Source organism: Lycium barbarum, chromosome 10 (genome assembly GCF_019175385.1).
Source record: "Lycium barbarum isolate Lr01 chromosome 10, ASM1917538v2, whole genome shotgun sequence".
NCBI classification, from domain to species: domain Eukaryota; kingdom Viridiplantae; phylum Streptophyta; class Magnoliopsida; order Solanales; family Solanaceae; genus Lycium; species Lycium barbarum.
The window spans coordinates 12,016,972-12,043,293 of NC_083346.1; the positions used below are offsets into that span (position 1 = coordinate 12,016,972).

Consider the following 26,322-nt stretch of genomic DNA (forward strand, 5'->3'; position numbering starts at 1 on the left):
AAGGTGTACAAGATATTAAGGGGAAGTTGATATTAATTTGGATTTACGCAATGTAAACATTCTATCAAAATTTCTCAATTTCATAATCGAATATACAGCCTCTAATGAGGAGAGAGATCGTATTCATCCCACCATTAATATTGTGCTCTATTTCCGAACCAACAACATTCACGCCAAACAAGACTGCCCTTGTCACTTTCCTTTCCAATCACCTCGTTCTATGCTTTGTTCTGAACGAATTTAAGACAAAGTGGTTCGTTTACTTTACCTACTTGATGAAAGGAAATGAACATCATTTTACTTTTTGGTTTATGACTTAGGTTCTGCCAGCCTCATGACTTATTTAGAGTGAAGCTTTAGTAATTGGCAAACCTTTTCAAAAAAACGGTCCTCTCAAGTTTTTAACTGTTTCTTAGATTACCACAACAATCCTCTGTGATGGTCAAAATGAAACTACTGGTAAGGTTAAGAAATAAATGTGAACATTTCTAAAAATATATATACTAGTGGATAAGTAAACTATTTTATTTGCCTTACTTTGTATTTTTTTTAGAGCGTAAAAAAATAATTGATATCATTCTATTAATGATACGGAAAAGGGCCAAAATTACCCCTGAACTTTGGAAAATAGTTCATCCATACTCTTCGTTATCCTTTAAGGCCAATTATATCCTTACCGTTATACTACAGAGTCAATTATACCCTTATGCCTAACAGCTGCCACGTGGCATCATCCCAGCCCTTCAAAATTATTTTCCCCTCAAATAATTTTTTACCCACTAAAATAACTCAACCCGACCTGATTTTTTTTTCCAGCCAAGGGGTAATGGGTTGGGTCCTTATCTCTTTGGCTGGAAAAAAAAATTCGGGTCGGGTCGGGTTAGGTTATTTTAGTGGGTAAAAAAATTATTTGAGGGGAAAATAATTTTGAAGGGCTGGGATGATGTCACGTGGAACCTGTTAGGTATAAGGGTATAATTGACTCTGTAGTATAACGGTAAGGGTATAATTAGCCCTAAAGTATAACGAAGGGTATGGATGGACTATTTTCCAAAGTTCAGGGTTAATTTTGGCTCTTTTCCGTTGATGATATGACGTTTAACAATATTATGATTCTTCAATAATTATGGTAGGTAGTGAAATAGTATCACAAGGAGTAAAATAAATATATCCTGAGGTATGACCCTATGAGCGCTAATCTTTGTCTTGTTTGAATAATGAAAATTTAGGAAGGATCACATAATTTTTGTTCTCTATAAATATTTACATCTCTAGTACTCTTGTAACTTCTTTTTGGAAGCTCGTTAAAAATAGAGATAATAGTTAAAAATACACCTGAATTATAATTTTTTTGCGAGAACCTACCTAAATTATTAGGTATTTGCATTTCTATCTGTAATATCATCAACTATTTATTAAAACACACATCAAAATTAACTAGACCAAGTGTTTGAAGATAATCGCCAAAAAGCGCGTGACAGCTTATAACCCGTTTGGCCATAAGAATTATTCACTTTTTTCTCGATTTTTTTTTCACTTTTTTTAAAAAATTATTATTTAGCCATGAAAATTCCAAACACAACCTTGTTGTAAAAGTATTTCAACAACAAAATAATATTTATAAAAATTATGGCCAAACACAACTCCAACTTTAAAATTTCATTTTTTTTTTATTTTTTTTTTGGTTTCTATGGCCAAATGCCTACTTAATTTATCCATAAAATTTCACCCATATGACTAGGGCTGGGCGTTCGGTATTCGGTTCGGTATTTTCAAAGTTCGGGTTCGGTAATTCGGTAATCGGTAATTCAAAGCATATACCAAATACCGAACTTTCAAACCTCGGTTCGGTAATTCGGGAATCGGTAAATTAAACTTCGGTTCGGTACGGTATTCGGTAATACCATATTGAAGTCGAAGTCCACTGTATTAGAATGCAAGTATACTATGCAGTAACAACAACAACATATTCTTAAAATAAATTGGGCAGAAATTGTATACCAAACTGGACAAAAGTTCCAGAATTGAAGACATTCTAGTTAGATCTTTAAAAATCCTCAAGTTATTTCAATAACAAACGACAACCCCAAAAAGTAGCTACTTATAAATTCTTAGTCCAAGATCTCATAAGTCATAATACAGCAGCTTCCAATAACAAAAGACTAACAGTGATCAACAAGATTTAGAGAAAATACATTTCAAGAATAATTACACTTTCACATGATTTAGAGAAAACCCATTTCAAATTACACTTTTACGTGATTTAGAGAAAACCCATTTCAAAAAACTCAGACCCATATAAAAAAAATTGATTCTAACCGGAAATTAACAGAGACATTACAATATCAGATCAGGTTAATATTAATGAAGAGAACTAATAGAGCAGATTGAGAGAGAGGGATATAATGGTGAACCTGATTGTAATTGGAAGCTTAAGTAATTTGAATAGTAATGAAGAGAGTTAAGATGACAGTGGAGATACGGACTCTAATCTTTGGTCTATTTAAGGGCTTGTGATGTTGTTGAGAGCTTTGATCTATGTGAAGGTCACGAGGAATAATATTGGTCGTTGATGAGATTTGCGACGGTGGAGGCTGAGGTGATACCGTTTTTGGAGGCTGAGATGATAGATGTCGGTTAGGGATGAAGGTGAAGTGAAGTAGTGAAGTGTTAGGGATTTAGGTCCAAAGTTCACTGAACTGAGTGATGATCGATGAGACGATGAATTGAAGATGAAGTACTGAAGTGTTAGGGATTTAGGGCTGGTCCTTTGGACTTAAAATGTTTTAAAATGGGCCTAAATCTGTGACTATTGGATTCATTTTCGGATTTGGGCTGGTCCTTTGGACTTAAAATGTTTTAAAATGGGCCTTTAGCCCCTTACTCCTTTAAGGTGTACAGACTGTACAGTACATTTAATTTCGGTATTCGGTATTTACCGAATTATCGAAATGTATAATTATAAATACCGAATACCGAAACCGAATTACCAAATTTTATCTTTCAGTACCGAATACCGAACCGAAAACCGAATTACCGAATACCGAAATAGCCGGTTCGGTTCGATAATTCGATTTTCGGTATTTTATGCCTAGCCCAACATATGACAGTTGAATCATTACTTTCGATGTGTAATTCACATAACATAGGAGTATGGGAATTACATTTTCGGGTGAATTAATTAAAAGATCCTGCTAAATATAATAGACTAACACATTTCCCCTTTATTTTTGACAGCATTTGCTGCCTTAGCCTGAAAGCTTCATCTCTGTGTTAATTAATCACCCAAATCAAAGCTTGTTTTTGTATATTCCTCTTAACTCCGATCCAATTTCAATCTCCCAACCCAACCCTAATTTCTACACATCATACCCAATCTAGATCTCCAATCCCTAAAATTAATGGCTAATCAATTCAACGTGCCGCCGGTAGTTTTCCCGTCAGGCGGTAACCCAGGCCCACAACAACGGCGTCTTCCAACGGCACCGTTTCAACCACCAAAATCATCATCAACAAACCCTAGCATACCTTTCATGTCCTTCGATGTGGGGTCCGCTGCTGCTTCCACGTCATTCTCCACTCCACAATTCGCTTCCGCTATCGGTAGCGGCGTTGGCGGCACGGGTTTCGAGGACGAACCGCCGTTGTTAGAGGAATTAGGGATTAATACTAAGCAAATTTACCAAAAGACCCTTTCGATTTTGAATCCGTTTAGGGTTAAAGCTGATCTACATGAAGATGCTGATTTATCTGGGCCGTTCATTTTTCTTATGGCGTTTGGGTTGTTTCAGTTGCTTGCTGGGAAGCTACATTTTGGGATTATTTTGGGTTGGGTTATTATGGCTTCGCTGTTTCTCTATGTTGTGTTTAATATGCTCGCGGGGCGAAATGGTAATTTGGACTTGTACAGGTGTGTGTTACGCTCTGTTTGGATGGTTTGTTACATATTGTTTCATAATGTATTGTGTTGTATTGTATTGTTTTGATGGGTACAACGTTTGGATAGATTGAATTATTTCACGTTGTTACATAGTGTCACACGTCAGTAATTTGAAGGGATAACCCGTTAAGAAAAGTAGGGTACGAGGTAGAGCTATTATAAAAAGGTACCATAAAGGATAAAAAGGTGGGTGAGAAGATGAATCGTAGGGATATAATACGAAGCAAATTTACCAAAAGGCCCTTTCGATTTTGAATCCGTTTAGGGTTAAAGCTGATCTACATGAAGATGCTGATTTATCTGGGCCGTTTATTTTTCTTATGGCGTTTGGGTTGTTTCAGTTGCTTGCTGGAAAGCTTCATTTTGGGATTATTTTGGTTTGGGTTATTATGGCTTCGTTGTTTCTGTGCATTGTTTTCAATATGCTCGCGGGGCGAAATGGTAATTTGGACTTGTACAGGTGTGCGTGTTAGCCCGATTGGATATATTGTATGTTGTTTCCTATTGTGATACTCCCTCCGTCCCAATTTAGTTTCTCCCAAGAGGAATGTTTTCTATATTTAGAAACAATGATTTACAACCACAAGACTTGTTTTGGACACAAATTTCAGAAGTCTTTATTTTTAAACCCCTTGCCAAGTCAAATGGTACCACATAAATTGGGACGGAGAGAGTATCTTGTTTGGGTAAAGAAAAGTTAGGAAGAATCACATAGTAATTTGTTTGAGGAAGTTTCAAGATTATACAACCCAACATAGAATTTTACGCCACGTAGTCCAATATACAATATTATACAACATTATGCCTGGCGCAGCTTCTGCTTAATGAGGACATGACCTTAGATAGGAGGATATGGAGGTCGTGGGTTAGGGTAGAAGATTAGACGGTAGTTGAGCTTTGGCTCACTCTCCTGCGGGTTAGGCTTGGTCGGTAGACATTATTAACATTATTTTTTGTAGTTGCTTGTACTTAGATCTCTACTACTAATTTTTGTTTCTTCTGCTTTGCATTATTTGCTCGGAATGCTTAGTTACACTTTCTCTACTATTTTGCTATGCCTTTTTACTTCTTTATTGTCTTTTCCATACTGCCTTGTTATGTGTTACTCGAGCCAAGTTCTTCAGGGAAAAACCTCCCTATATCCACGATGTAAGGTTAAGGTCTGCGTGCGCTCTACCCTCTTCAGACCCCACTTGTGGGATTACATTGGGTATGCTGTTGTTGTTATACCTATACCTGGGGAAAGCATTATACATAATGTATCAACTTTGTATAAAAGTGTAATAGTGTATCAAAGGTGTTTGGACACAAATAGGGGCTAAACCGGGTAACAAACTCAAAATACGAGCTACCCGGCGTAAAATATTTTCTCCCAGTAGACATAGAGCGTAATTTTCCCAATTTTTTTTAATTCTTTGTACATATTTACCTCTCTAGTATGATTTTTTTCTTTGGACATTAAAAATACTTTATATTCACATGATATATTAAATTTTCCTTTATTACTTCCTTAGCCTCAAAGCTTTGAGCTCTCGCTATTAAACTAATCTCGCTATACTACCAGTACCTGGTATTGGTGCTAATTTAATCTCGCTATACTTGTACAGGTGTGTCAGCCTGATCGGATATTGTATGCTGCCTATTGTGATATTATCAGCGATCTCATTGTTTTTACCTGGCGGATTGGTCATCAAGGTGGTGACGGGAGCTTTTGTGATATGGTCCACGCGGGTTTGCACTAGGCTTGTGGTTGAACTGGCATCTTGTGGGGATGAGCATCGTGGGCTGATCGCGTATGCTTGTTTCTTAATTTACATGCTTTTCTCTTTGCTAGTGGTATTCTGAATTAGATTTATGTGTTAGTATATTGCAGTTTATGGCTCGATCAATTTTTTAGTACTTTGGAGAGTTTAACTGATGGGGTTAAAGTTCGTTAGTTCTGTTCGGCAAAGATGAACATAAAGAAATGAATTATGTAGTTTTAATTTCACGATTTGTTATAGTTGGAGGAGAGTTGTGTTTTAGTTTCTTCCTATTTTTTGTAATGTCTTGCTTTTTTTCAACAATATCCAAAACATTTTGTGAAGTTTTTTCAATTTTGCTAGAATTTTCCTTCCTTTTTCGCCTGAGACTAAAAATTAGCTTAAACATTAATAAAAGATTTCAGTACTGTTGTTTCAGTAGTTGATATATTTTGGATGTTGTACTCCTCTTTGGTTGGAGGCGATGAAGAGTGCAAAAGGTCTGATCTTTTGCTTGATGCAGTATAAGCAAGTGAAATCACAATAACCACATGGATGATATGTGTGATGGTCGTGATGTTGATTGAATTCTTATGTGCCTTCTTATCAGCATAAACAACTAAATCGGGTGATTTAATTTCTTGCACATTCACCTCTTTATGCATATATTGGAGAAGTTTAATGGCAAGTAGTGATGTTAGAGTAAGTTGGAATAAGCTAATGATGGTAACGCTGTTCCAGCGATCTATAGGAAATGTAAAATATTGGACTCATGCTTCCAATGATTAGTTTCTTGAGGCAACATGCATTTCATTTTGGGTGAGGCAGCCCCGTATACTCTTAACTTTTATGATCTACAACCTCTTGAGTCGGTTATTTTGCATTGAGCTTTATATTTGTTATCCCAGAACCTGCCTGATACTTTTGTTTTAATAACTACCAGTAAGTTCTTTAAGTGCTAGGTCCAAATATTCGGATAGTCTCATGGTTAGAGATTTTACGGATTGAGGGCCTACTTTTTGTTAATGATGGTGGTGTTAATTTGTTCACTGTTAATTTTTTGGTTGTGAGCTTATGTCAGATTAAACTCGATTGTCTTAATCAGTGGCGAGATGTCTGTCGTATGTAATAAAGAATCTCACCTGTTTTTTGAAGTAATCAAGGGACTTCTGATTGAATTATAGTATACCTTTGTGCATTAACATACATAGGTGTGGAAACCATCTCTTGTACAGTATGAATGCCTACTTGCCTCCATCAATTTTGTCGACAGAAGTGTCACATGTTATATGGTAAGGTACTAAGGTTTACGATGTTAAATAGTGTTAATGCATTTATGCAGCTTAGAGGACAAGCTGTTTTTCAGCTAATAGGCAAATGAATTCCTGCAAAGGTTCAGCTTAGTCATCTATAAATACCTAATGTGGTGGATCCAACATCAAGGTTAATGTTGTTTTAGATCAATAATATTCTTACATTACCTATCGATAATACCTATTGTGCTGGAGAAAATAAGGTCAGAGAAGCATTTGATTCAGTAAACCTTCTTGCTCATTTATTTTTTATCTGGTTTGCAAAAAAGTAATACTGAAGTAAAGAATCTGTTTGTCAGAATTTGTATTTTTCAGTAAAGGATCTGTTGGTTGGAAAATTGGTCACTGACCTTGTTTTGCCTGCTCTTTCTCTCTCTGTTTGACAAGAACTTAGTTTTTGGTTGAACGACAATGGTGGGACTCTATAGACGTTCATCTGCTCACCTTTTTACTGATTTCTTTTGAGCTTAGTTTGCTGAAAGGAATTGTCATGGTCGATTTTAGCTTTCAAACTCTCTCTCCAGATATTCTAGCTACAAGAATAGTTTTAGGTTGATTTGAACGTCACTTAACCAAGAGACTGGAGAAAAGTGTAGCAACTTGTCTGCAACTGTATATGTGGTTCAAGCACTGTTATCGAGTAATGTCTTTGGTGTTTATTTTGTCATTGCTCTTTTTCATCTTGTGGCCTGTGTATCAGGAACTTTCCTCAATGTGCTTTAGCTTGTTGTCTATACGTTACTCTCGATTCTCCTGTTATAATGAAATCTGTGGCATCTTTAGATGCTAAATTTGATTGCACGAATAACTGCTGAAATGCTCTGGTAGTTATTTTCTGAACACCATCCAGCAGATCTCATGCCTAGAGATAATGACTAATTAATTTTCTTTGAAAAAAGAAAGAAAGAAAGAGAACCAAGTTGGATAATTAAAATGTTCACATAAGCAATTTAACAAAAATAAAAATAAAATAAGTGGTAGCTAACTTGCTATTAGATGTCGTTGTCTTCTTTTTAACAATACGCCTTCTTCTTTTCTAGGAAATAGGAAGGAAAGAAAAATGACTAAAGGAGCTTCAACAAGTTGTCTTTCTTTTTAACAATACACCTTCTTTTCTAGGAAATAGGAAGGAAAGAAAAATGACTAAAGGAGCTTTAACAAATAGATCCAACGTAACTCCAAAACCAATATAAGAATAAATCAAAAGCAATTCATAACTCAAATACAAATAAGTTCAGTCGTAACATGGATAAAATAAGTGCAAATACAAATTAAGCAAGTAGCTTCATACATTATTTGTATGTTTTTTTTAAAGAAAGAAGATGACCAGCGTTTGACGCAATCTTTAAACCGTAATTTTTAGGTAAAATTGAACACCCTTTACCTGTAAGCTATCCATCTCAATTATTTTAAGGGTGTTCAAAATTTAATTTATATTCAGTTAACTATAATATTTAATCCATTTACTAATACCATTTTCTAGCCAAGGGTGTGCAGGTTACTTTAATGAGTGACACTACGGTCCAAACCGTGCAAGTGTATACTTTTTAAACGACTTAGTTAATTGTAAACTAAGGCAACTTCCATTCAATTTCTAGATGTCGCAAGTTTCATTTTGCTTGGTGTGGGAATGACCTAATGAAATTGAAAACCAGTATGAATTAGGGTTGCTAAAGAACATGCTGGGGCTGATCGCCCTAATCCAACTTGTTAGTAAAGTTATTTTTATTGGTCAAATTTGTCTTGGTTTTTTTTCTCTGATATAAAGACATTGGATAAAGATTGATGTGGGGGTAAGTACATTTTCCCATGAAACAAACTTCTCGTTTAACCCTCTCTTTTTAAGTTGCTTCTTTCTTTGCTTTTTTTTTTAAAAAAAAAAAAAAACAAAAGATGATGACTTGATATGAGTTTGGCAAGCAGACTAGCCAAAAAAATATTGATGGGACCAAATGTAGCTTTTGAATAACACTAATTATGCTTATAATACATGCATCCCACACATTCAATCCCTAGGTTAAATCACCTGCGCCATCACTATCGTACAAGTACAAAATGTTACTATCAATCGTCTACATTGTTGAAATCATATGAGAAACAACGCTTGTGCTTATTGCTAGTTATTCACATCTTTAATAGCCAAATTGGGTACAAAATATCTAAATAATGAAGCCAAAAAAGAAGCCAAACATTTAACCAACATTAATGTGCGAGTAGTCGTCTCCAAGCTTGTTCTAGAGAAAAAAAATATGCTTCTCTTTGGTAGATACTTAGAGAAAATTCCGCGTGCACTTGTTAACACGGCTAATCATAATTCAATTTGCTTAGTTCCTCAATTCCTCCCGTCTTGTTCCCTTCACTTGGGGAGGAGTCTGTCAACTGCAAAAAGATAACCACCTACAACCACAAAGGATGCAAGTCCACTGCGAGCCATCCGCAATCCCAAGCCACGAAATAAGATATTCCTATCTGCAGGATGGATCCCAGTCCATCTCTCAAATCTCTTCCCAGGCAGTTGCCATTTAAGAAACCTCCTCTCCATAGATACAAACTGCATATAAAGAGTGTAAAGGAAAGAGGATAACCCAAAAGGCCTGGGGGAAAGAGAATACCACAAATGTCCCTACGAAGTATAATCACAATAACAACCAAGAAACCCATGTTTAATGCATCTAAAACCGTTGAAAATCTGAGGACAGCAGGTCAAAAGTACCATTGTAGCCGCTACAGAACCTGATGTAACAGATACTCCAATTATACCGTTACAAATACACATTCTCATCTACGCCACCCTCCATCCAACGACCACCAATACTAAACCTCATAGACAATGCATGTATTCCCAAATGGGAATGGGTGCTAAAAGGTTCAACCTACAGAAGATATATCGTTTCAAGAAGACCTATACAGTCTCATGATTTTGCACCAGGACTGTAATTGCCACACTATGAACAAAAAAATGTTCGCCATCAACTAATGAATTCCTGCATAGATCCTGTCAGAGAAGCAGCACTTGAGAGAAGCTATACACCATTACACCCACAAAATACAGATTACCTAGAAATTACTTCGGGCTTGAATAGAGTGAAATGGATACAAGGGTTTCAATAGCAAACCTTAAGTAATTTGGGATTGAGGTGTTAATTGATTGATTGACGACATTGTGCCCCACACCCCCCACAACCCAAAATGGAATTGAGCAGTTCCAACTCTAAGGCCAATAAGTTGAATTGACCATAGAAATTTGTTTGACACACCAACTAATCCCACATCATGTATATTCCCTACTCAGATTTTTATGAGCTTAACTAACAAATACGTATTGTACTGAGACTAGTAAGCTCCCAAATACTTGTCGTATATTCCGCTACATAAATTGACCACCCAAGATTTCTTTGAGCGTTAAGGTATCTGGGTGGATATTCATATAGCAAAATATCATACAGGTGATCAAATTAAAGATGATTGAATCACTGGTAAGGCAACACACCTTAGGCAGCACAATGCATTGTGAACGAGATTTGGCAGTATCAAAACCATGAGAAGCAGCAGCAGCAAGTGAACCAGAGAATCCAGCTGCAAGACTAACAGCTAACGGAGACAATGGACCAACTTCTTCATCAGATCTGAACGAGAACAAGGTAAATGGTTAATAAGCATCAAAGTCATTTAAAACTTTGAATAGGGCATGTCTCTATCTTGGAATAATGAAGTGACAAAATAGTCACTTGGTATATAGAAATTTTATTCTAGGGGAGAACCCATTTGTCAAGCATAACTCAAGTTGAACAACAGAAGGCTAATCCAACTAAGTTAAAGCGGCAAGCCTGAAAGCAATAGCTGTTACACTCTTTATTCACCACACCGTTTCATGTCAGATATAAATCAATATATCTCAGGGGGTCTATAAAGAGGCTTAGTACTGTGAATATTTAGAAAAAAACCTTGTTCAAGTCCCAACAAAGGCCAAAAAAAAAAGGTTAGGTGCTTTTGTTCCTATTGGTCTAAGCGTTGGTAGGCAGAGTTATCTAGTATCCGTATTGGTGGGAGGATGTTGGTACATGGTAGAATAATCGAGGCACACACAAATTGACCTGGAAACTACTGTTATCTAAAACAAGAGTTATGGGGGTAGTCTTCCAATGTTTTCACCTTTTTACTATGGTGCCTTATATTACTATGGTGCAAAAACCTTGTTAGTCTAATGCACATTGATTTAAGGATATTCTTCAAAACTTTATAATATGGGGGTAGATTTCTTAATGTGGGGTTTGATTGAAACTTTCATAAAGTAATAGGTCACAATTCTAGTTTTCTGTTTCTTAGACAACATCCAATCCAAAGCATTTCAGGAAAAAGATAGTCATCCAAGCACGAGCTTTTTTCCAAAGAACTTGTTTATGGAAAATATTTCAAAATGTTTCTCCAAAGACATGTCCAGAAAACATTCAAACGTCAGAATTGGAAACCAGGACTGGAACAAAAATTTAGACCAAGTTAACATAAGAATTTGAAGTAATACCTAGGTGGGGGATCCATACCAACTGCTTTCCATTCAACCATTGCTTGATGTAGGAATTGCCACGTTGAAAAGAATATACCACCAAACACACAATCTCGAGCAAGTCCAGATCTCATGCCTCTCCAGAGAGCACCCCATCCTTCCAAAGATATGATGTCTAACGGCCTCTTAACATCAGAGATAGATGGGGGTCTACCAGACCCTGTCATCATCCATGGATAATCTTTCAGGGCAGTAACCAAATTGGGATGTTTGGTGGGCAGGGTGGTCAAAAGACCAACTGTGTTGTTCAAAGCTCTAATGTCCTGGGAATATCCCGGTAGCAACTTTGCCGTTAAGGCCGAAACAACGGCCTTTTCAACAACTGACGTGGAGCTGCGAATTCGGGAGGCAGAAGTAACCTGAGCACGGAGCTTAATAAGTTCAAATGGAGAACTTACTAGTGATTCCACTGCTCCAGAAGCAATTCCTGCCAACAGAGCCTCAGAAACATGGACATACTTGTCCTCTCGACCATCTGATTAAGAAGGAAGTGCAGATGAAACAGATTTGTTAGCACCCAAACCTGTATAATGAGAAAAGAAGCAAGTGATACTCAAAAGTATTCAATTCTTTTGTATAATATGGTTGTGCATCATTTCAACATTCCCTTCTTTTCCACTGCTATTATAGGTTTATTGAAAAAGATATTCTTCTGTCGTCCCAATTGAGCTGGTTCAGTTATCTATGGCCAAATTGACCAATTCTTTGTTCCATTTGGCATATCATTCAACTCTTTCTTATAACATCTGTACATAAAATTATTAAATTTGCTCTGTGTGTCAAGAGGCAGCAGAAACAAACAACCATTTGTTCCTTCACTGTAAAGTTACAACTAATGTTTGGGCCTTTTTTATCAGTTTATCCAAGGAAAGTTGGACCATGCCGGAACACACAGCAGATCTTTTAAGCTGCTGGATCAGAAGGGGCAGTAGCAAAAGTAAGAAGATATGGTGGAGAACAATTCCAGCTTGTATATGGTGGAACATATGGAAGGAGAGAAATGACAGAATTTTTTAAGGCAGATCCAACTCAATTCAGAAGATCAAATGGAATTGTATTAGTTCTTTATATTTTTGGTGTAAAGAAAATAGTATAGAGGATGCATTACAAGTAGTGGAAGTCATAGGACTTCTGTAATTATTACCACCATGTAGCTCTCCTTTTGGAGGTGGCCAGCATATCCCTTAATGCCTGAGGAATACAAAGTTACCATTTTCCAAAAAAAAAAAAAATATATTAAATATATTACTGATAGGAAAAGCTCTAAATTTCTAATCGTAAGAAAATAATGGTTAAAGAAATTTTATTTTACTCCAAAAATAATGGTGTTTCTTATTCTTCGTTGTTGACATAGAGAAACTATTGAGAACAGTTCTAGATATGGTCCAAGACGAACTAAGGTCGGAAATTTATTAAAACCATTTGTTTTGGAATATGGTAAAGTAACTTCTAGTGGGGTCCTTTGATCGCTGTCACAATGACCTTTCTTAAGGTACTTCGTCTATTATTTGGGTGATTCTTTCCAATACCTTTTCTTTAACAGAGTGAACATTCTCGAACTTCATTTACAAGACAAGCATTTAAACCAACATAATCATGCAAAAATCCTGTTCGGTCCAGGTTTGGATTTTCTGGTCAGAAGATTACGTAATAAACACCTAAGCAACTGAAGAAATCTTACCTTTGTAGAAAGCTGATAATATTTCATAAACACCAAAGCGAGCTCCCAAACCCAATGATCTTCCAAGTGTCAACCACCCCACACCACTATACAAGCCTTCAATGTTTAAAAGATTAAAAAACATTAATATTTAAGAAAGATGTTCATATAAACAGTCGTCAATATGAGAAAATTTATGAACTTTTCTGGTCGGTCTTTTATTTGGCCTATAATGCATGTATTTCTCATGAAAGCACTCATAAAATTGACAAATCATCTCAATAACTTTGGTCATGAAGTAAAATGAGAGAGCATACTAGCATTATCTATAGTTACCACAAAATAAAAATAGCTGATCGAGTCACCTGAACTTCCCGACAATGTTCTAACCCTATTGAGGACATCAGCACCAGTGAGTTGTTTACTGCTACCTGATCCCACCTGCATTTCATTCCACGGAACATACAACCAAAGCACAAGAAGACATTAAAGATGCTTCCCTCAGTGTAAGGTAATCATTTAAGTGAATGCTCAAGGTTATTATCAATTTCCACACCTGTACAAGGACCTTAAGGCTATCGAGAGGGTAACTGATAGCAGTGGCTAATGTAGCCGATCCTGCAGCAACAGCTGCATGCGTTGCAAATATTGGATTCGTCAAAAGTTCGTTCATTCGATAGATTAACGTGGATTACTGTGTGTTGCAATTGCTCCTCTCCTCGAGTCACAATCAATTTATTCAGAGATTCACAATTCCCTGCAATTCCAATTAGAGTGACACAAAGAGTTAGTACTTCATATGCTCTATCCAGTAGCGGGTAGTACAGGTGTAAGGTTATTTTGATCCTTGATATATAATTTCAAACATTAATAGTCATGTATTGCTACTTATATAGAAGCCACAGTCCGGTCAAGAAGATGTTTGGGGTCCTAGTCGGGTCAAGAAGATAAAGCAAGAGAACTCACAGATGTGAAAACAAAGAAGATGGAAAGGATAGTCTTTTCCTTGATGAACTAGGCAATTAAGAAGAAAGAGAATCTGATTGTACAAACGGGAACTAATCTCCTGGGGAGAAACAAATGATCTGCAACGATATGAATAGTTTAACTCCAACGATATGAAACAACAACATACCTAGTGTAATCCCACAAGTGGGATCTGGGGAGGGGAGGGCAGAGTGTGCAGACCTTACCCCTACTATGAGAGGTAGAGAGGTTGTTTCCGATAGATCCTCGGCTCAGAGAAAAACAAACCAAAGCAGTCCGGAAAAAGAAATAACAAAAGTAAAGCCAGGTCGGCCCAAAGAATCCAACCCGCTGGGTCGCTTCCACCACTGAATCGATCTAATACCACCATTTTTATTGGAGTACTCACGATGAAACAAACCCAATAATGAGACCAACACAACTCAAACCCAAATAAGCTTTTGATATATTTCACTAACTCATCACAGGAATTACAAAGGAATTTACCAAGTGAAAGGGAAATCGCTAGGAACAAACATACAAGGGAAAGAACACAGATAGAAGAAAGGAGATGAGAAGCACAACTTAGAAAGGAGATGAGGAAATACACACTTTTCTCAACAAATCGCATAACTCCTCAATTCAAACATTTAACAAGATGAATAAAATTTCCATAGCTCAAATACACCTTCCTTCTAGCGCAAACTACAACTATGTACAATTAAAGCAACGATTCATTCAAAAAAAAAGAAGCAATGGTGAGACACACGTCTATTTGGATATTGAAAGCAGAAGCAAAATGCAAATAAAAAAAGTAAAGGAGAAAAGAGTGTCAATATGCCATTGAAATCGCAAAAAATGTGATGGAGGAGAAGTTTAGGGTTACCGTTGATATGCCACTGAGAGAGCGCAGAAATGGAGAAAAGGAAGAGAAGAAAATAAAAAGGAACGAGGAGAATAGTGCTTTGTTCTTGTTAGTAGGGTATTGCTGGAATTAGAAAACCTTATAAGGGCTAAAAATGTAAAATTGTTGATCAAGCAAAAGTAATATATTCACTTGTCCGAGTTGAAGCTCCGTATAGAAATTTTTATTGGGCCAAGGGTCAAATTTATGTGGTCTATAGTTTGGAATTAAATTTGCCCTCGTTAAGATACTTGATATATTTATCCTTTTATAGATAGAAGTGTGACTTGAATTTCACAACACAAAAAAATTAGCCACGTAAATTCCTAAACTCAATTATTTTAACCCATGACCCGTTTACCGATTATATAAAATAATACAACTCTAGGCCCTCTTATTTTAGAAAGGGAAAAGGGTCAAATTTGTCCTCCGTTATACTTTGAGTTAAAAAAAAAACTTGAGGTTAACAAAGTGAATCAAGTATACCCTCCTCCATTAAGTTAGTTTATCCAACGTGAATATTAAATTCCACATGACACTAATATTTTAATGATATGGACACACGTAGCGTGCCACCTCAACCCAGTTACCCCTCCCTTCACTTCTTCCACTACTAGCACCTCTACTCATCCTACTATCAGTGCCGCCAGGACCACCACCATTTCCATCTTCACTTAACCAAAATCTAGTCTCCAAATACTTCGACACCCATTAACCAGAGAATGCTTCTCTTTTTGGGTGCTAGAATGATAGTAAAATTTACCATCTTAACTGTGGCTAAAATGTTTTGAGTAGTTCATTTGATCAAAATAATATAGGGGTGTGTGGTATATTCAAGTAGGTAGGATGCAGATCCAACAATTAATAATAGCACTTATGAACAACTAAAACCATTGTTTCTGCTTAAGCTAGCATCAAGTTAGCAGAGTATGAGTTTTTCGGAATTGAAAATGGAAGGGGAAGAGAAATAAATGGTTTTAAGAATACTACTAATCTGGTTTAAGCTCAGTACAGAACTTAAGAACTTCATTTTATCATTTCAAGATTGTAGAGAAAATGAAAAACAGTTTGACGAAGAAATACCCCGATAGTTTGAAGTTGTAATTCATCAATTAAATTATTTGAACTATAGTGATTAAATTGGGGTGGCCATTTGGCAGGGGAATGGTCTGACTGAATGAAGGGGTAAATGGGTTGGAGGTGGCGAGGTGGCATGTCACGTGTGTCCACATCACTAAAATATTAGTGTCATGTGAGATTTAACATCCACATTGAACAAACTTAATGGAGGAGGGTATATTTGATCACTTTGTTAACCTTTAGGGTATTTTTGAACCAAAGATATGTTAACCTTTAGGGTATTTTTGAACCAAAGGTATAACAGAGGGCAAATTTAATCCCTTTCTCGTAGCAGAGGGGTTGGGAATTTGACCCTTTTTCCTTCTAGAAAAAAGAGAACTCAGTAACTACATCCATGCACAATGCCACATCTTTTTCTTCAGTTCCTCAGAACCACCCCATCTCTTCAACCAATTGTGCTCTGTATGTCTAGCACAATACTTGTACTTTGAAGTATTGGTAGCATAACAGAAAAGCCTTCCTGCGGAAATGATTTGGAAGATTCAAAACAAAAAATATTGGTATTTGCTAGCAACAACATAATGGAGGTAGTCACTCAATATAGTGAGGAATCCTCTTTTCGACTCTGAGTCTCCCACTCCAATCGTTGCTTTTCTTTTTGTTACTGCGAAAGTAGCCGAAGCAAATTGGTCTTAATTTCATCAATTAACCCCTGCAAGCAAACAGTTAGTAAACTGAAAACTAATTGCAAACACAAAGAAATCAAGCAACAATTTTAAGAGCTTCCATTACAGTCAAGTAAGCTTGAGAAAATGTAATATACATATTCTAGATATACAGGAGACTTAAGGAAAATGGAATATACATATTCTCTTTCGTTCCCTCTTTTTCTAAAATAAAAGGAACTAGGGTTCTATTATTTTATATGATGGGTAAATGGGTTACGGGTCATAGGTTAAAATAATTGAGTTTGAGAGTCTACGTGGAGCCTACATGTCTATTTGTTTGTGTTGTGGAGTCCAAGTCACACTTTCATCCATAAAAAGGCAAATATACCAAATATTCTAACGGAGAGGGCAAAGTTTGATCCCAAACTTTGATGGAGGGCAAATTTAAACTATAAACTATATTTGGAGGATAAATTTGACCCTTTGCCCAATTTTTCAAATCCATTTGGTCATTATTCACTTTTTTCTGTTTTTACATTATTTGAAAATCAACTTTTGTCCATGAAAATTTCAGGTACAATTTAAAGTTATATTTAAAATTTGGAGAAAACCTAAAATCCTATTTTTTTATTTTTTTCACTTTCACTACATCTAAACGACCAATTTTTTTTTGTTGCAAAAACTCTAACGAAACACAACTCCAATGCAAAAGTTCCAAATAAAATAAAAAATATTCGATTTATGGTCAAATGCCTACTTAGTATGATCCAAAAATTTAACTAAGAATAAAAGTAGTCTATTTTAAATAAAATTTAGCAACTTTAACCCTTTTTCCTTAATAAAAAAATATAGCAGAAACTAGGTAAAAACAAAATAGAAAAAGAACCCAAAAAAGGAAAAAGAAAAAAAAGAAGAGAAAACAGTGGAACCGTACTTTAAACGCAAGTAGAACCCCTATAAATATCAGAATTGGAGGTTTTGCAAAGTGGAAGAAGCCAAACAGAGTATACACATACCACAATGGGGAAAATATCGAGTGAGGATATAGAATATGATCAAACGAAAGCTGAATTTTCAACGAACTGGACGATCACACGTGGCTCTCTAGAAGATTCCATCACTTTCGAATCCACCGATTCTCCGATCGATGATGATTCTGAATCCACTACTCAGATATTAGCACCTCTTATCCTACACCCACCTTCACCTGATTCTTCCCCTTGCCAAATCAAGTGTAAGTGAAACAAAAATCAAAATACCGTAATTGTTTTTTTACCGATAATATCAGATATTAACTTGTGTTTGTTGCAATTACTAATAATTATGCAATTTGACTGGTTAGAAACTTGTATTTTTTGGGGGATAGAAATCCCTAATTTGACCTACCATTAAAATCACGGACACAAATAGAGCTGATTGAAATACAACTACAGTTGTTTGTGTGGCTATAACGAGATGCTATTATAGAGAACATATAATATATACATAATATGATAGTTGTTTCCAAAGAAAACTTGTCCGTTAAGTGAACTGTTGTTATAAAGGATGGTTGTTATAGTGCGTCGTTTATCTGGAGATATTTTGGCTGCTATAGTGAGATGCTATTATAGAGTATATAATATAACATACTCCCTCGGTCCCAATTTACGTGATGTACTTTGACTGGTCCGGAGTTTAAGAAATAAAGGGAGACTTTTGAATCTTGTGGTCTAAAACAAGTCAAAGATATTTGTGTGGTTATAAATCATCTCGTTAAGTGTAAAAGGTAAAATTTAAAGTTCAATTGTTAGCAAATAAGGAAATGTATCATTCTTTTTTGGATTGATTAAAAAGAAAAGTGTATCATATAAATTGGGACAGAGGGAGTAATAAGAAAGTCGGTTTCAAAGAAAAATTGGCCGTTATAGTGACAAGTTGTTATAGAGGATGGTTGTTATAGAGAGGTCTGACAACATATAGGCGATCTGAACTAGTTTGAGAATGAGGCACAGTTGATTGAGTGATTGCTTTTGGTTTGAGAATGAGGCACAGTTGATTGAGTGATTGCTTTTTCTTAATCATGAGAAAAAGAGATTGCAAATTTTATGATATTTGGTTACTTTGTAATACTGAACTCAATTTATGGTATTTTCTATTGTCAACAATGATTACAAAATTACAACTGAAAATTGAACTAAGTGGAAATACTTAGAAAATTCAAAGAAGAGCAACAATTCTATGCCCCTGAAGCGATGCGCAAAACCTGTTGAGCGCTTCGCCTTGATGTGCGCTTCAGTGTCATCATCAAGGCTTCAAGTCATACTTTTCCTTGCTAATGAGCCTCTCATGAAGAGGCGACGCTAAACAATTGTATTTCACTTTATTGTAATTTTTTTTGAATTTCTTTTTCAAGATATTTGTTATTCATGCTTATTATTATTAGTCTTGGACTAAACACACATGTTTTTATTTTTTCTTCATTTGCGCCTTTTTTTCATTAAAGCCCACACTCTATTTGCACTCTGCACTTTGCGCTTAAAGCCCCAATGGACCTTAGAGCTCTTTTGTGCTTTTGATACACTGGAGAGGGAGAGATCACAAGAGAAATGAGATAGGAGGAAGGAATAATACCAGATTTCTATAAGCTCCCAAGTTCCTCCATCGACTCACTTATATACGGTGTTGACAACGAATCTGTGCCCTTAATCATGATCAATCGGAGCTGTTCATTGCTAATATTGGTTAACTTCAAACCTTGGTTAATCCGACTTAACCGTTAATAATCCCTCTCCTGATGACGTTGTACGGGAATAAAGCCGCCACTTATTTATTTAATAACAAGAATTATCATAACATGTTCATCCACTCGGGATGGAATCAGTATATACTCAGTTTGGCAGAGCTCTTGGATTATAACTGTTATAGAGAATTAGGGAAGGAAAGCTAGCCTTGAAACAACTAAATCGTGGAGTTAGGCTTGTTGTAGTGCCAAAGTACCTTCATCAACCGACGTGTAGGTTTATCTCTGTGTGTGCTATGTTGGGAACCACTGTGTTTCCCTTGGTGTGCTTAAACAAAATAGCATAGAGAGGAAGTCCTACTTACCTTATCCGGGAAAAAAAACCTTAGAGAGGAGAAGTTATGTATTTATTTTTTGGAGTGTTCTTCAAATAAAAAATCACTTAAACCAAGTTCCTTCAAACCAAAACTAGTTGTGCCATTAGGCTCCGCTATATTGTATGCTTGATTTTCAAAAGTATTTAGGACGAATGATAGGAGGAGCCGTGGTGCTGCTGAAGTGTAGGACTGTATAGTGACTTGCTGATAGAATGATCATAAAATCCTACTACTAAAAAAGGGACCATCAGCCAGCCAGAATTTCTAAACTAGTTGATGTTATGCAGGGCTAAAGGTGCTTGCTTTAAGACCAAAAGTATCTGTCAATTAAGTCATTACTGTAACTGGAGTTCATGAAATCATTTGGTTCCCTTGATGACCTTCGTTTCTTGTTACAATTTTGGTTGCATGAATTTCACTTGGAAAAAAAGTCTTAAGTTTTGTGTGTGCCAACTATTACTCCCTCCGGATCAAAAAAAGTGTCCACTTAGCCTTTTTTTTCTTGGGTCAAAAAAAGTGTCCACTTATTAAACCAAGAAACAATTAACCTTATCTTTCCAGATTTGCCCCTATTAAATGTTATGTGATCAAATCCGAATGCCTATTTAATTAGGGGTAGTTTAGTCAATTTACATTTTTTTTTCTTGGAGTGAGTAGTTTCTTAAGGAGTGTGCAAATGGCTAAGTGGACTCTTTTTTTGATCCGGAGGAAGTATTTCAAAGTGAAATACTCCTCAAACCAGCTTTTCAAACTTCAAATTCTCTATTTCAAGTTGAAGTTGAAATAACGGACCAGTTGTAAAACAAACACTTATTTGAATAAATTCAAATATTCCAAATTTTATCTGTGGACAAACGGCAATGTTAAAGAGGCCTTCCAGATTACTGCTGCAGTTTCATCATACCTTATTATTACTCCTAATTTTCTGCTGGAGAAATATGAGAGCATGTCGCCTCAAAGGCGAGTCTGAAGATTCTTGAGGACATTGATTACACCTAGCAAGCTACTTTGGGTGCACAATTTTGGATTGTATAGTGGAAATGCTTAAGAAGGAGCTGACCATAAGTTTCATTGATCTTGTTTTTGGTTTGCAATAATGAGTTCTATGGTGTATCTTCACCGTAAATTTCATATCGATTGCGACGTTGCGTTAGATTTTGAATAATAAGTGACAAGATTTTGATGTCATCTTTTTGACGTTTTTTCTAGAGAGTTTGAGATCAACTTTGTTGGTTCCATCTTGAAATATGTTTTCTCTATAATCCTTTCTATAGCATTTTTCCTCAATACTCAATATTGACATTCAATATTCAATTCCCTTGAAGTCATCTTGATTGGGTTTTGAGCCCATTCCCAGTGATTGTCGGCTTAGATGTTTTTGTAGTAGGTAAGATAATGGCACTGTTAATTTTTTTTTTTCTTTTTGAGATTGAAAATAGGAAGGAGTGTATTTGACGAAGCAGTAATAGCGTTATGTGCTCACTGGTTTCTTATTTCGGAAAGAATGGTGTTTGTTGTGATTTTGCTCAAGTGTGCTAGATTTTTTAAATTTACCTTGTATAGCCTGGATGCTGATTTTAATTTGATGAACTAGCTACCCAAGCTTTTCTAATGGGTATTCTGAGTTTGATATGTTTGAAGTTACATGGGGAAAATGCAGTTCTTTTCTGGTCATCTCTTCTCACCTTAACCGGGATGCTTAAGTTTCTCAAAGCTACGCCTGTACGGTTGCATATAGTCTTTAGCGAGAGTGGTTGCCCAAAGAACAAGCTAAACTTTTTGTCCACTGATGATATTCTGACGCTATCAATTTCTGTATCTGCAGTATGCTTTATGCAAAAGCATGAGATCAGGCAGGTCTATGTTCGGAGTACTGCTCGTGTTTATGAGATATATTATGCACCTACTCTGCAGAGTGATAATGAGTATCTATGTACCGTTCGCTGTAGCATAGCTGAAAGAGATGGTGAATTTCTCCAAGCTAGTGAGAGTGAAGTAGTTAACCCGCAATATTTGAAGGAGGATTATGTAGGAAAACCAACAGAAGGTAGAGTCACAGCTGAAGCGAAACTTTACCCCAGCGAAGATGATTGGGTCGAGGTTAAGGTCCCTGATTCTCCTTTCGCTGGAAACAAGGTAAGCTGCCTGCAAAAGCACACAATAGAGAATGAACAAAGAAGTATTGAGGTAGCACTATTATATCACTTATGCATACTTGCCTTGTTTAGTATAAAAAAACAATGAGAAAAGGTCTAAAGGGGTAAAGAGAACTTTTGGAAACTTAGTGGATTCTATTGGAGATTTCAAGTGTAATAGTATCAACTATATTGGATTTGTATGCATCTGACATAGATGCTTCTGTCCTATAGCATTTCTTAGAATGTTAATGGCCAAAATTTTACCCAGTCTGTGTTCTTTTGTCATCTGCTTTATGGGAGAAACAGCCAATTTGAATTACAAGACCGTAATATCATCTCTGACTGTGGGATTTCACTGGGTATGTTGTTGTTGTTGTTGAATATCATCTCTGACTGCAGATCTTACCTTGCAGGATTTATACGAGGCCACAGCACAAATTGATGATGCGGATCCCTGCATGTCACTGACAATTCGCTTTTTATCACTTCAGAATAAAGGTTCTATATTCATCGACGAAGTTTACATATTTGGTGACCCTATTAACTCTAATGAGGTGGAGACTCCAGCAGTCCCTATGGAAAACCAAGCTAGTTCTTTCATGGCCATGCTTGTTCCCACCCTTCTGCAACTATCTAAATCAGGCATCAGCCAGAAGCAGCAGGACAAAGATGTTTTTGATAGTCAAAGAAAGGAAAATGAAGTGGGAATTGCAGTGAGGACATCTGATTTTGCTGATGCCAAGAAAGAAAATGAACAAGAAAAGAGGACGAGTGCTGATCATATAGTGCAGTTGGATGTCACTGACAAGCCTGTAGCCGAACCCACTCATTCGCAGCCTCCGACCCACCAGAACTTGAGCAGAGAGTACCACAATATCTCCACCACGAGTAATGATGCATCACAGGGTCGTATTGTAGGAGCCATTGAGCAACTTCTTGACCGAGTTAGCAGAATTGAAAATATTTGCTTGAGATTTGAAGAAAAGATGGTTAGTCCAATGAACAGCATGGAGATGAGACTTCAACGACTGGAGCAGCAAGTAGAAATTCTAGCTAAAAACTCCCAATATTCTAGAGTGGCGTCCGGCACAAGAATAACAGCTCCTTCATTTACCTGCAGTGAGTCCAATTCTAGCTCTTTGTATAATGATGGAAGTGAAAATCGGTCTTGTGGGGCATCAGAACTGGAGAAGAAGGATCTCCCTTACAATAAGTTGTCCGAGCCTCCTGATGATATGCCCGTTTCTTCAAATCCTTCACATGTTCTTCCAAATCTTGTGATTACTGCCCCTGAGTTTTCATGTGAGGAGGATGAAGAAGAAAATGATATTGTTGAATCAGCAAAGAATGATATTGTTGAATCAGCAAAGGTTTCTTCTCAAGAGATGCAAAAGCAAGCTTTATCTATTGATGATGCTTTAGCTGCAGCACTTTCTGGATTTCTGTCCACATCCCGTGTTCTTCCTCCAGATGATGGGACTACAGAAGTTATTGCTTCTGGACCTATTGGTGAGGGAGTAAATGAGAAGAATGAGTTCAGCCAATCAGCCCAAAGTACTTCAGCTATCGCTCTCGACTGTACTTTGGAGGGAAATGACAATGACAGACCTTCAAAGTACACTCAAATTCTTGCAGTTACAGCTCCTGACTTTAGCGAGGAGGAGTACGAATTTGAGAATGCAAATTTAATCATAGCTTCTTCTCCAACAGCTCCTGAACTTGCAAGTGAAGGAAATGGAGATAATGAAATAGCTTCTCCAAGCACTGAAAGTCAGGACCCCAAAGGCTTCGTTGATCTTAACAGAAGCAAGAGCAGGGATAGCGCAAGTTCAACTGTTGCGTCTGAGCCATATGCAGAGCAAGAGAATTTTCTCCATGAGAATGTGCACCTTAAAGAAACTTCTGGAGTAATTGGTTTGAAAGATCATCTTTATGCACAAGAAAGTATCTGCAGATCGCAGGATGATCTCACTGCTTGTCCTTCAGGTCAAGATGATAAGGTTGCAGAGACTAATGTAAGAGATTCGACCAATGAGCCACATATGAATTCTCATAATCTAGAAAATGCTGCTGAATCTGAAGAACATGATGCTTCCCGTGTGGACGTCATGGATAATGCTTGTGAATATTTAAAACCTTCTGATCTGGATTTTGACATTCCTATCTTAGATGTGAAGTTCACAGTCAATGAAGACGGTGATACCAAGTTCTCAATAGAAGATCTTTTAGGTGACGTGGAAAATGTTAATGTTGAAGTTCATTGTGTTGATGAGAGCGGTGATAATGCTGTCACTAGAGAGGGAACAACATTCACTATTATGGATGATGAACCACCGCCGGAGTTTTCTACAGGCGAAAGCAACCCTCTGGTGGATCTTGGAATTAATGCTGCAGATACATTCACTAATTCGGATGGACATGGTAATCCGAGTATATCCCGCCACCAGGAGGTGTTTATCGGTCTCATCTGAAACCTCATACTTCGTGATTATCGGTAAATTGAACTGGTTTGTTAGTTGTGACTGATTTTTCTCTTTTCAGTTATAGTATCCTAGTTGAATTTTCTTCTTTTGTTCCATTCAGTCTTATTAAGCTCATAAATCTCCACTATTCCTGACTATTGCCCTATATGTCGTTCACGTCGTAAGTTGTTTTCTACCCCATCGTTTCAAACAAAGTTTTAACATAACATTCCTGTACAAACCAGTATGCAATTGATTCAATAATGGAATTATGCATAGTCATTGGTTGGGCTGATGTATAAAGATTCTTGCCTCTTTTACCTTTCTCTTGTGATCTATTTCCTCCCCTGGAGCTGAAGTGATAACACCAAAATGCAATAACAAGAAATTGCAACGAGACCATTAAGAACAATATAGGATTAAGAGGATAGCACAAGAAATTAGATTGGAGAAATTAGAAATTAGATGAAAGAAATGATATCTATACATATTTGATTATTAGAATTAATCCAAGGAAAAGAGATTGTACTCATACATGAAATCCATAAAGGAATGAATCGAAGGGAATTAAGGAGATTTAGGGGAATATTCTTAACACTCACGCAAGGACTACAATCCGTCAATTCATTCGAAAACTGTCGAAAGAAAAGGAACCCATACAACTTACTATTTTTAGTAGTTAAAACTAATTATAAATATGATCATAGTATTGATAACTTGGACTAATTACAAATTCGCAATTAGCCCTTTGGTCATCTTTGCCAAAATGAGGCCTTGAACACTCCTTTGAGCATTGCTTTGAGCCTTCAAATCTTCCTTCCACGTATTTTTAATGCATATAAACTCTTTATGCGTGAAAACGTCGGTTCCAAGCTCATGATCACTACATTGGGAGTTACCATGAAGCTCCTGAAGTGCACACTCCCTCTAGGTTAATTGTTGATAAAAAGGGAAGGCAATAAAGAATCATTGATATATTGAGATGTTGGATATGTATGTCATTCTATATACAAATTTGATCTATTAATAGCAACATCAACTCACGTTTAGTCGACATTTATCCGTTATCATGCCCAGTAGAAAAGTTGAAAAAAGAGTTGAAACTTGAAAAAGGTCTTTGAGTTCGTTCAATAGCATGAAGGACGAGTCATTATTGGTACTTTCGTACTTCTTGAAGTTAAATTATCCATTTATTCCATTTTTATAAATCTAAAATGTTACTACTAGTTTTTCATAGTGTATACAAGTAATTTTCGCTCTTTGTACGTCTAGATGTGTATGTCTCTAACTCTCTCCATGTATATATTCCTACTCGAGGGAAAAAAAAAATTAAATTTATAGATTTAACTTTTAAACACAACAGGGTAAATATTATTTATATTATCAAGTTATCTATAGGCCAATCATTATCCGTATAAAAATATTTCGTTGTATTGGTATGTATATTTGTGCAAATTTCCTTCAAAGGTGGATTTAGCAAACAAGAATATCGAGCCATATATTTGTAGTATTCAAGATAGCAACTCTATCATTACTAGACACAAAATCAATTATTCCAAAAAGAGATGAAACTTTAAATATGACAGTCAAAACACTTGCAAGTAATTTTCAATCCCAACTCAGAATATTGACTTCATAATATTTAGAGATACACAATAAAAGATGTATAATAGAGAAATTCGAAAAATATTTGTATAATCACAGTAAAAGAACAGTTCGTCTCATCATATAGAGTAATAATATATATATAGTAGTATATTAGAGTTGATTTCTCAGAAGGTCACTCAAC

The 26,322-nt window shown here is 36.3% G+C and overlaps 3 protein-coding genes across 6 annotated transcripts; 2 read left to right on the top strand and 1 right to left on the bottom strand.

Annotated features, from left to right (window-relative positions):
• Nucleotides 1–3,167: 3,167 nt before the first annotated feature.
• On the top strand, nucleotides 3,168–5,930 carry LOC132614518 (uncharacterized). Its single transcript, XM_060328984.1, has 2 exons — nucleotides 3,168–3,910; nucleotides 5,548–5,930. The coding sequence occupies exons 1-2, from the start codon at nucleotides 3,402–3,404 to the stop codon at nucleotides 5,783–5,785; spliced, it is 747 nt and encodes a 248-aa protein (XP_060184967.1). The 5' UTR covers nucleotides 3,168–3,401; the 3' UTR covers nucleotides 5,786–5,930.
• A 3,103-nt stretch (nucleotides 5,931–9,033) lies between these two features.
• On the bottom strand, nucleotides 9,034–15,216 carry LOC132614406 (mitochondrial arginine transporter BAC2). Of its 3 annotated transcripts, none has more exons than XM_060328855.1 (7): nucleotides 15,072–15,216; nucleotides 13,776–13,976; nucleotides 13,585–13,660; nucleotides 13,241–13,336; nucleotides 11,518–12,034; nucleotides 10,486–10,621; nucleotides 9,034–9,546 (listed from the first exon to the last, which is right to left on the bottom strand). In XM_060328855.1, the coding sequence occupies exons 2-7, from the start codon at nucleotides 13,890–13,892 to the stop codon at nucleotides 9,352–9,354; spliced, it is 1,137 nt and encodes a 378-aa protein (XP_060184838.1). In that variant the 5' UTR covers nucleotides 13,893–13,976; nucleotides 15,072–15,216; the 3' UTR covers nucleotides 9,034–9,351. The 3 variants fall into 3 exon arrangements, with proteins under 3 accessions (XP_060184838.1, XP_060184839.1, XP_060184840.1); XM_060328856.1 differs by lacking the exon at nucleotides 15,072–15,216 and adding an exon at nucleotides 14,186–14,322; XM_060328857.1 differs by lacking the exon at nucleotides 9,034–9,546 and adding an exon at nucleotides 9,558–9,990.
• Nucleotides 15,217–17,812: 2,596 nt separating this feature from the next.
• On the top strand, nucleotides 17,813–24,729 carry LOC132615913 (uncharacterized). 2 transcript variants are annotated; one of them, XM_060330510.1, is made up of 3 exons: nucleotides 17,813–18,071; nucleotides 21,759–22,120; nucleotides 22,485–24,729. In XM_060330510.1, exons 1-3 carry the CDS (start codon nucleotides 17,858–17,860, stop codon nucleotides 24,540–24,542), a joined length of 2,634 nt encoding a protein of 877 aa, XP_060186493.1. In that variant the 5' UTR covers nucleotides 17,813–17,857; the 3' UTR covers nucleotides 24,543–24,729. The 2 variants fall into 2 exon arrangements, with proteins under 2 accessions (XP_060186493.1, XP_060186494.1); XM_060330511.1 differs by having other exon boundaries at nucleotides 21,759–22,069.
• The last annotated feature ends 1,593 nt before the right edge of the window (nucleotides 24,730–26,322 follow it).

Coding starts and splice junctions, on each gene's coding strand:
- LOC132614518 (XM_060328984.1), top strand. CDS start 3,402: ATGGCTAATCAATTCAACGTGCCGCCGGTAGTTTTCCCGTCAGGCGGT. Junction 3,911..5,547: donor GGTAATTTGGACTTGTACAG/GTGTGTGTTACG, acceptor ATACTTGTACAG/GTGTGTCAGCCTGATCGGAT.
- LOC132615913 (XM_060330510.1), top strand. CDS start 17,858: ATGGGGAAAATATCGAGTGAGGATATAGAATATGATCAAACGAAAGCT. Junction 18,072..21,758: donor TTCCCCTTGCCAAATCAAGT/GTAAGTGAAACA, acceptor CTGTATCTGCAG/TATGCTTTATGCAAAAGCAT. Junction 22,121..22,484: donor ATGAACAAAGAAGTATTGAG/GTAGCACTATTA, acceptor CTTACCTTGCAG/GATTTATACGAGGCCACAGC.
- LOC132614406 (XM_060328855.1), bottom strand. CDS start 13,892: ATGAACGAACTTTTGACGAATCCAATATTTGCAACGCATGCAGCTGTT. Junction 13,661..13,775: donor GCCTTAAGGTCCTTGTACAG/GTGTGGAAATTG, acceptor AATGAAATGCAG/GTGGGATCAGGTAGCAGTAA. Junction 12,035..13,240: donor ATTATCAGCTTTCTACAAAG/GTAAGATTTCTT, acceptor CTTCTTAATCAG/ATGGTCGAGAGGACAAGTAT.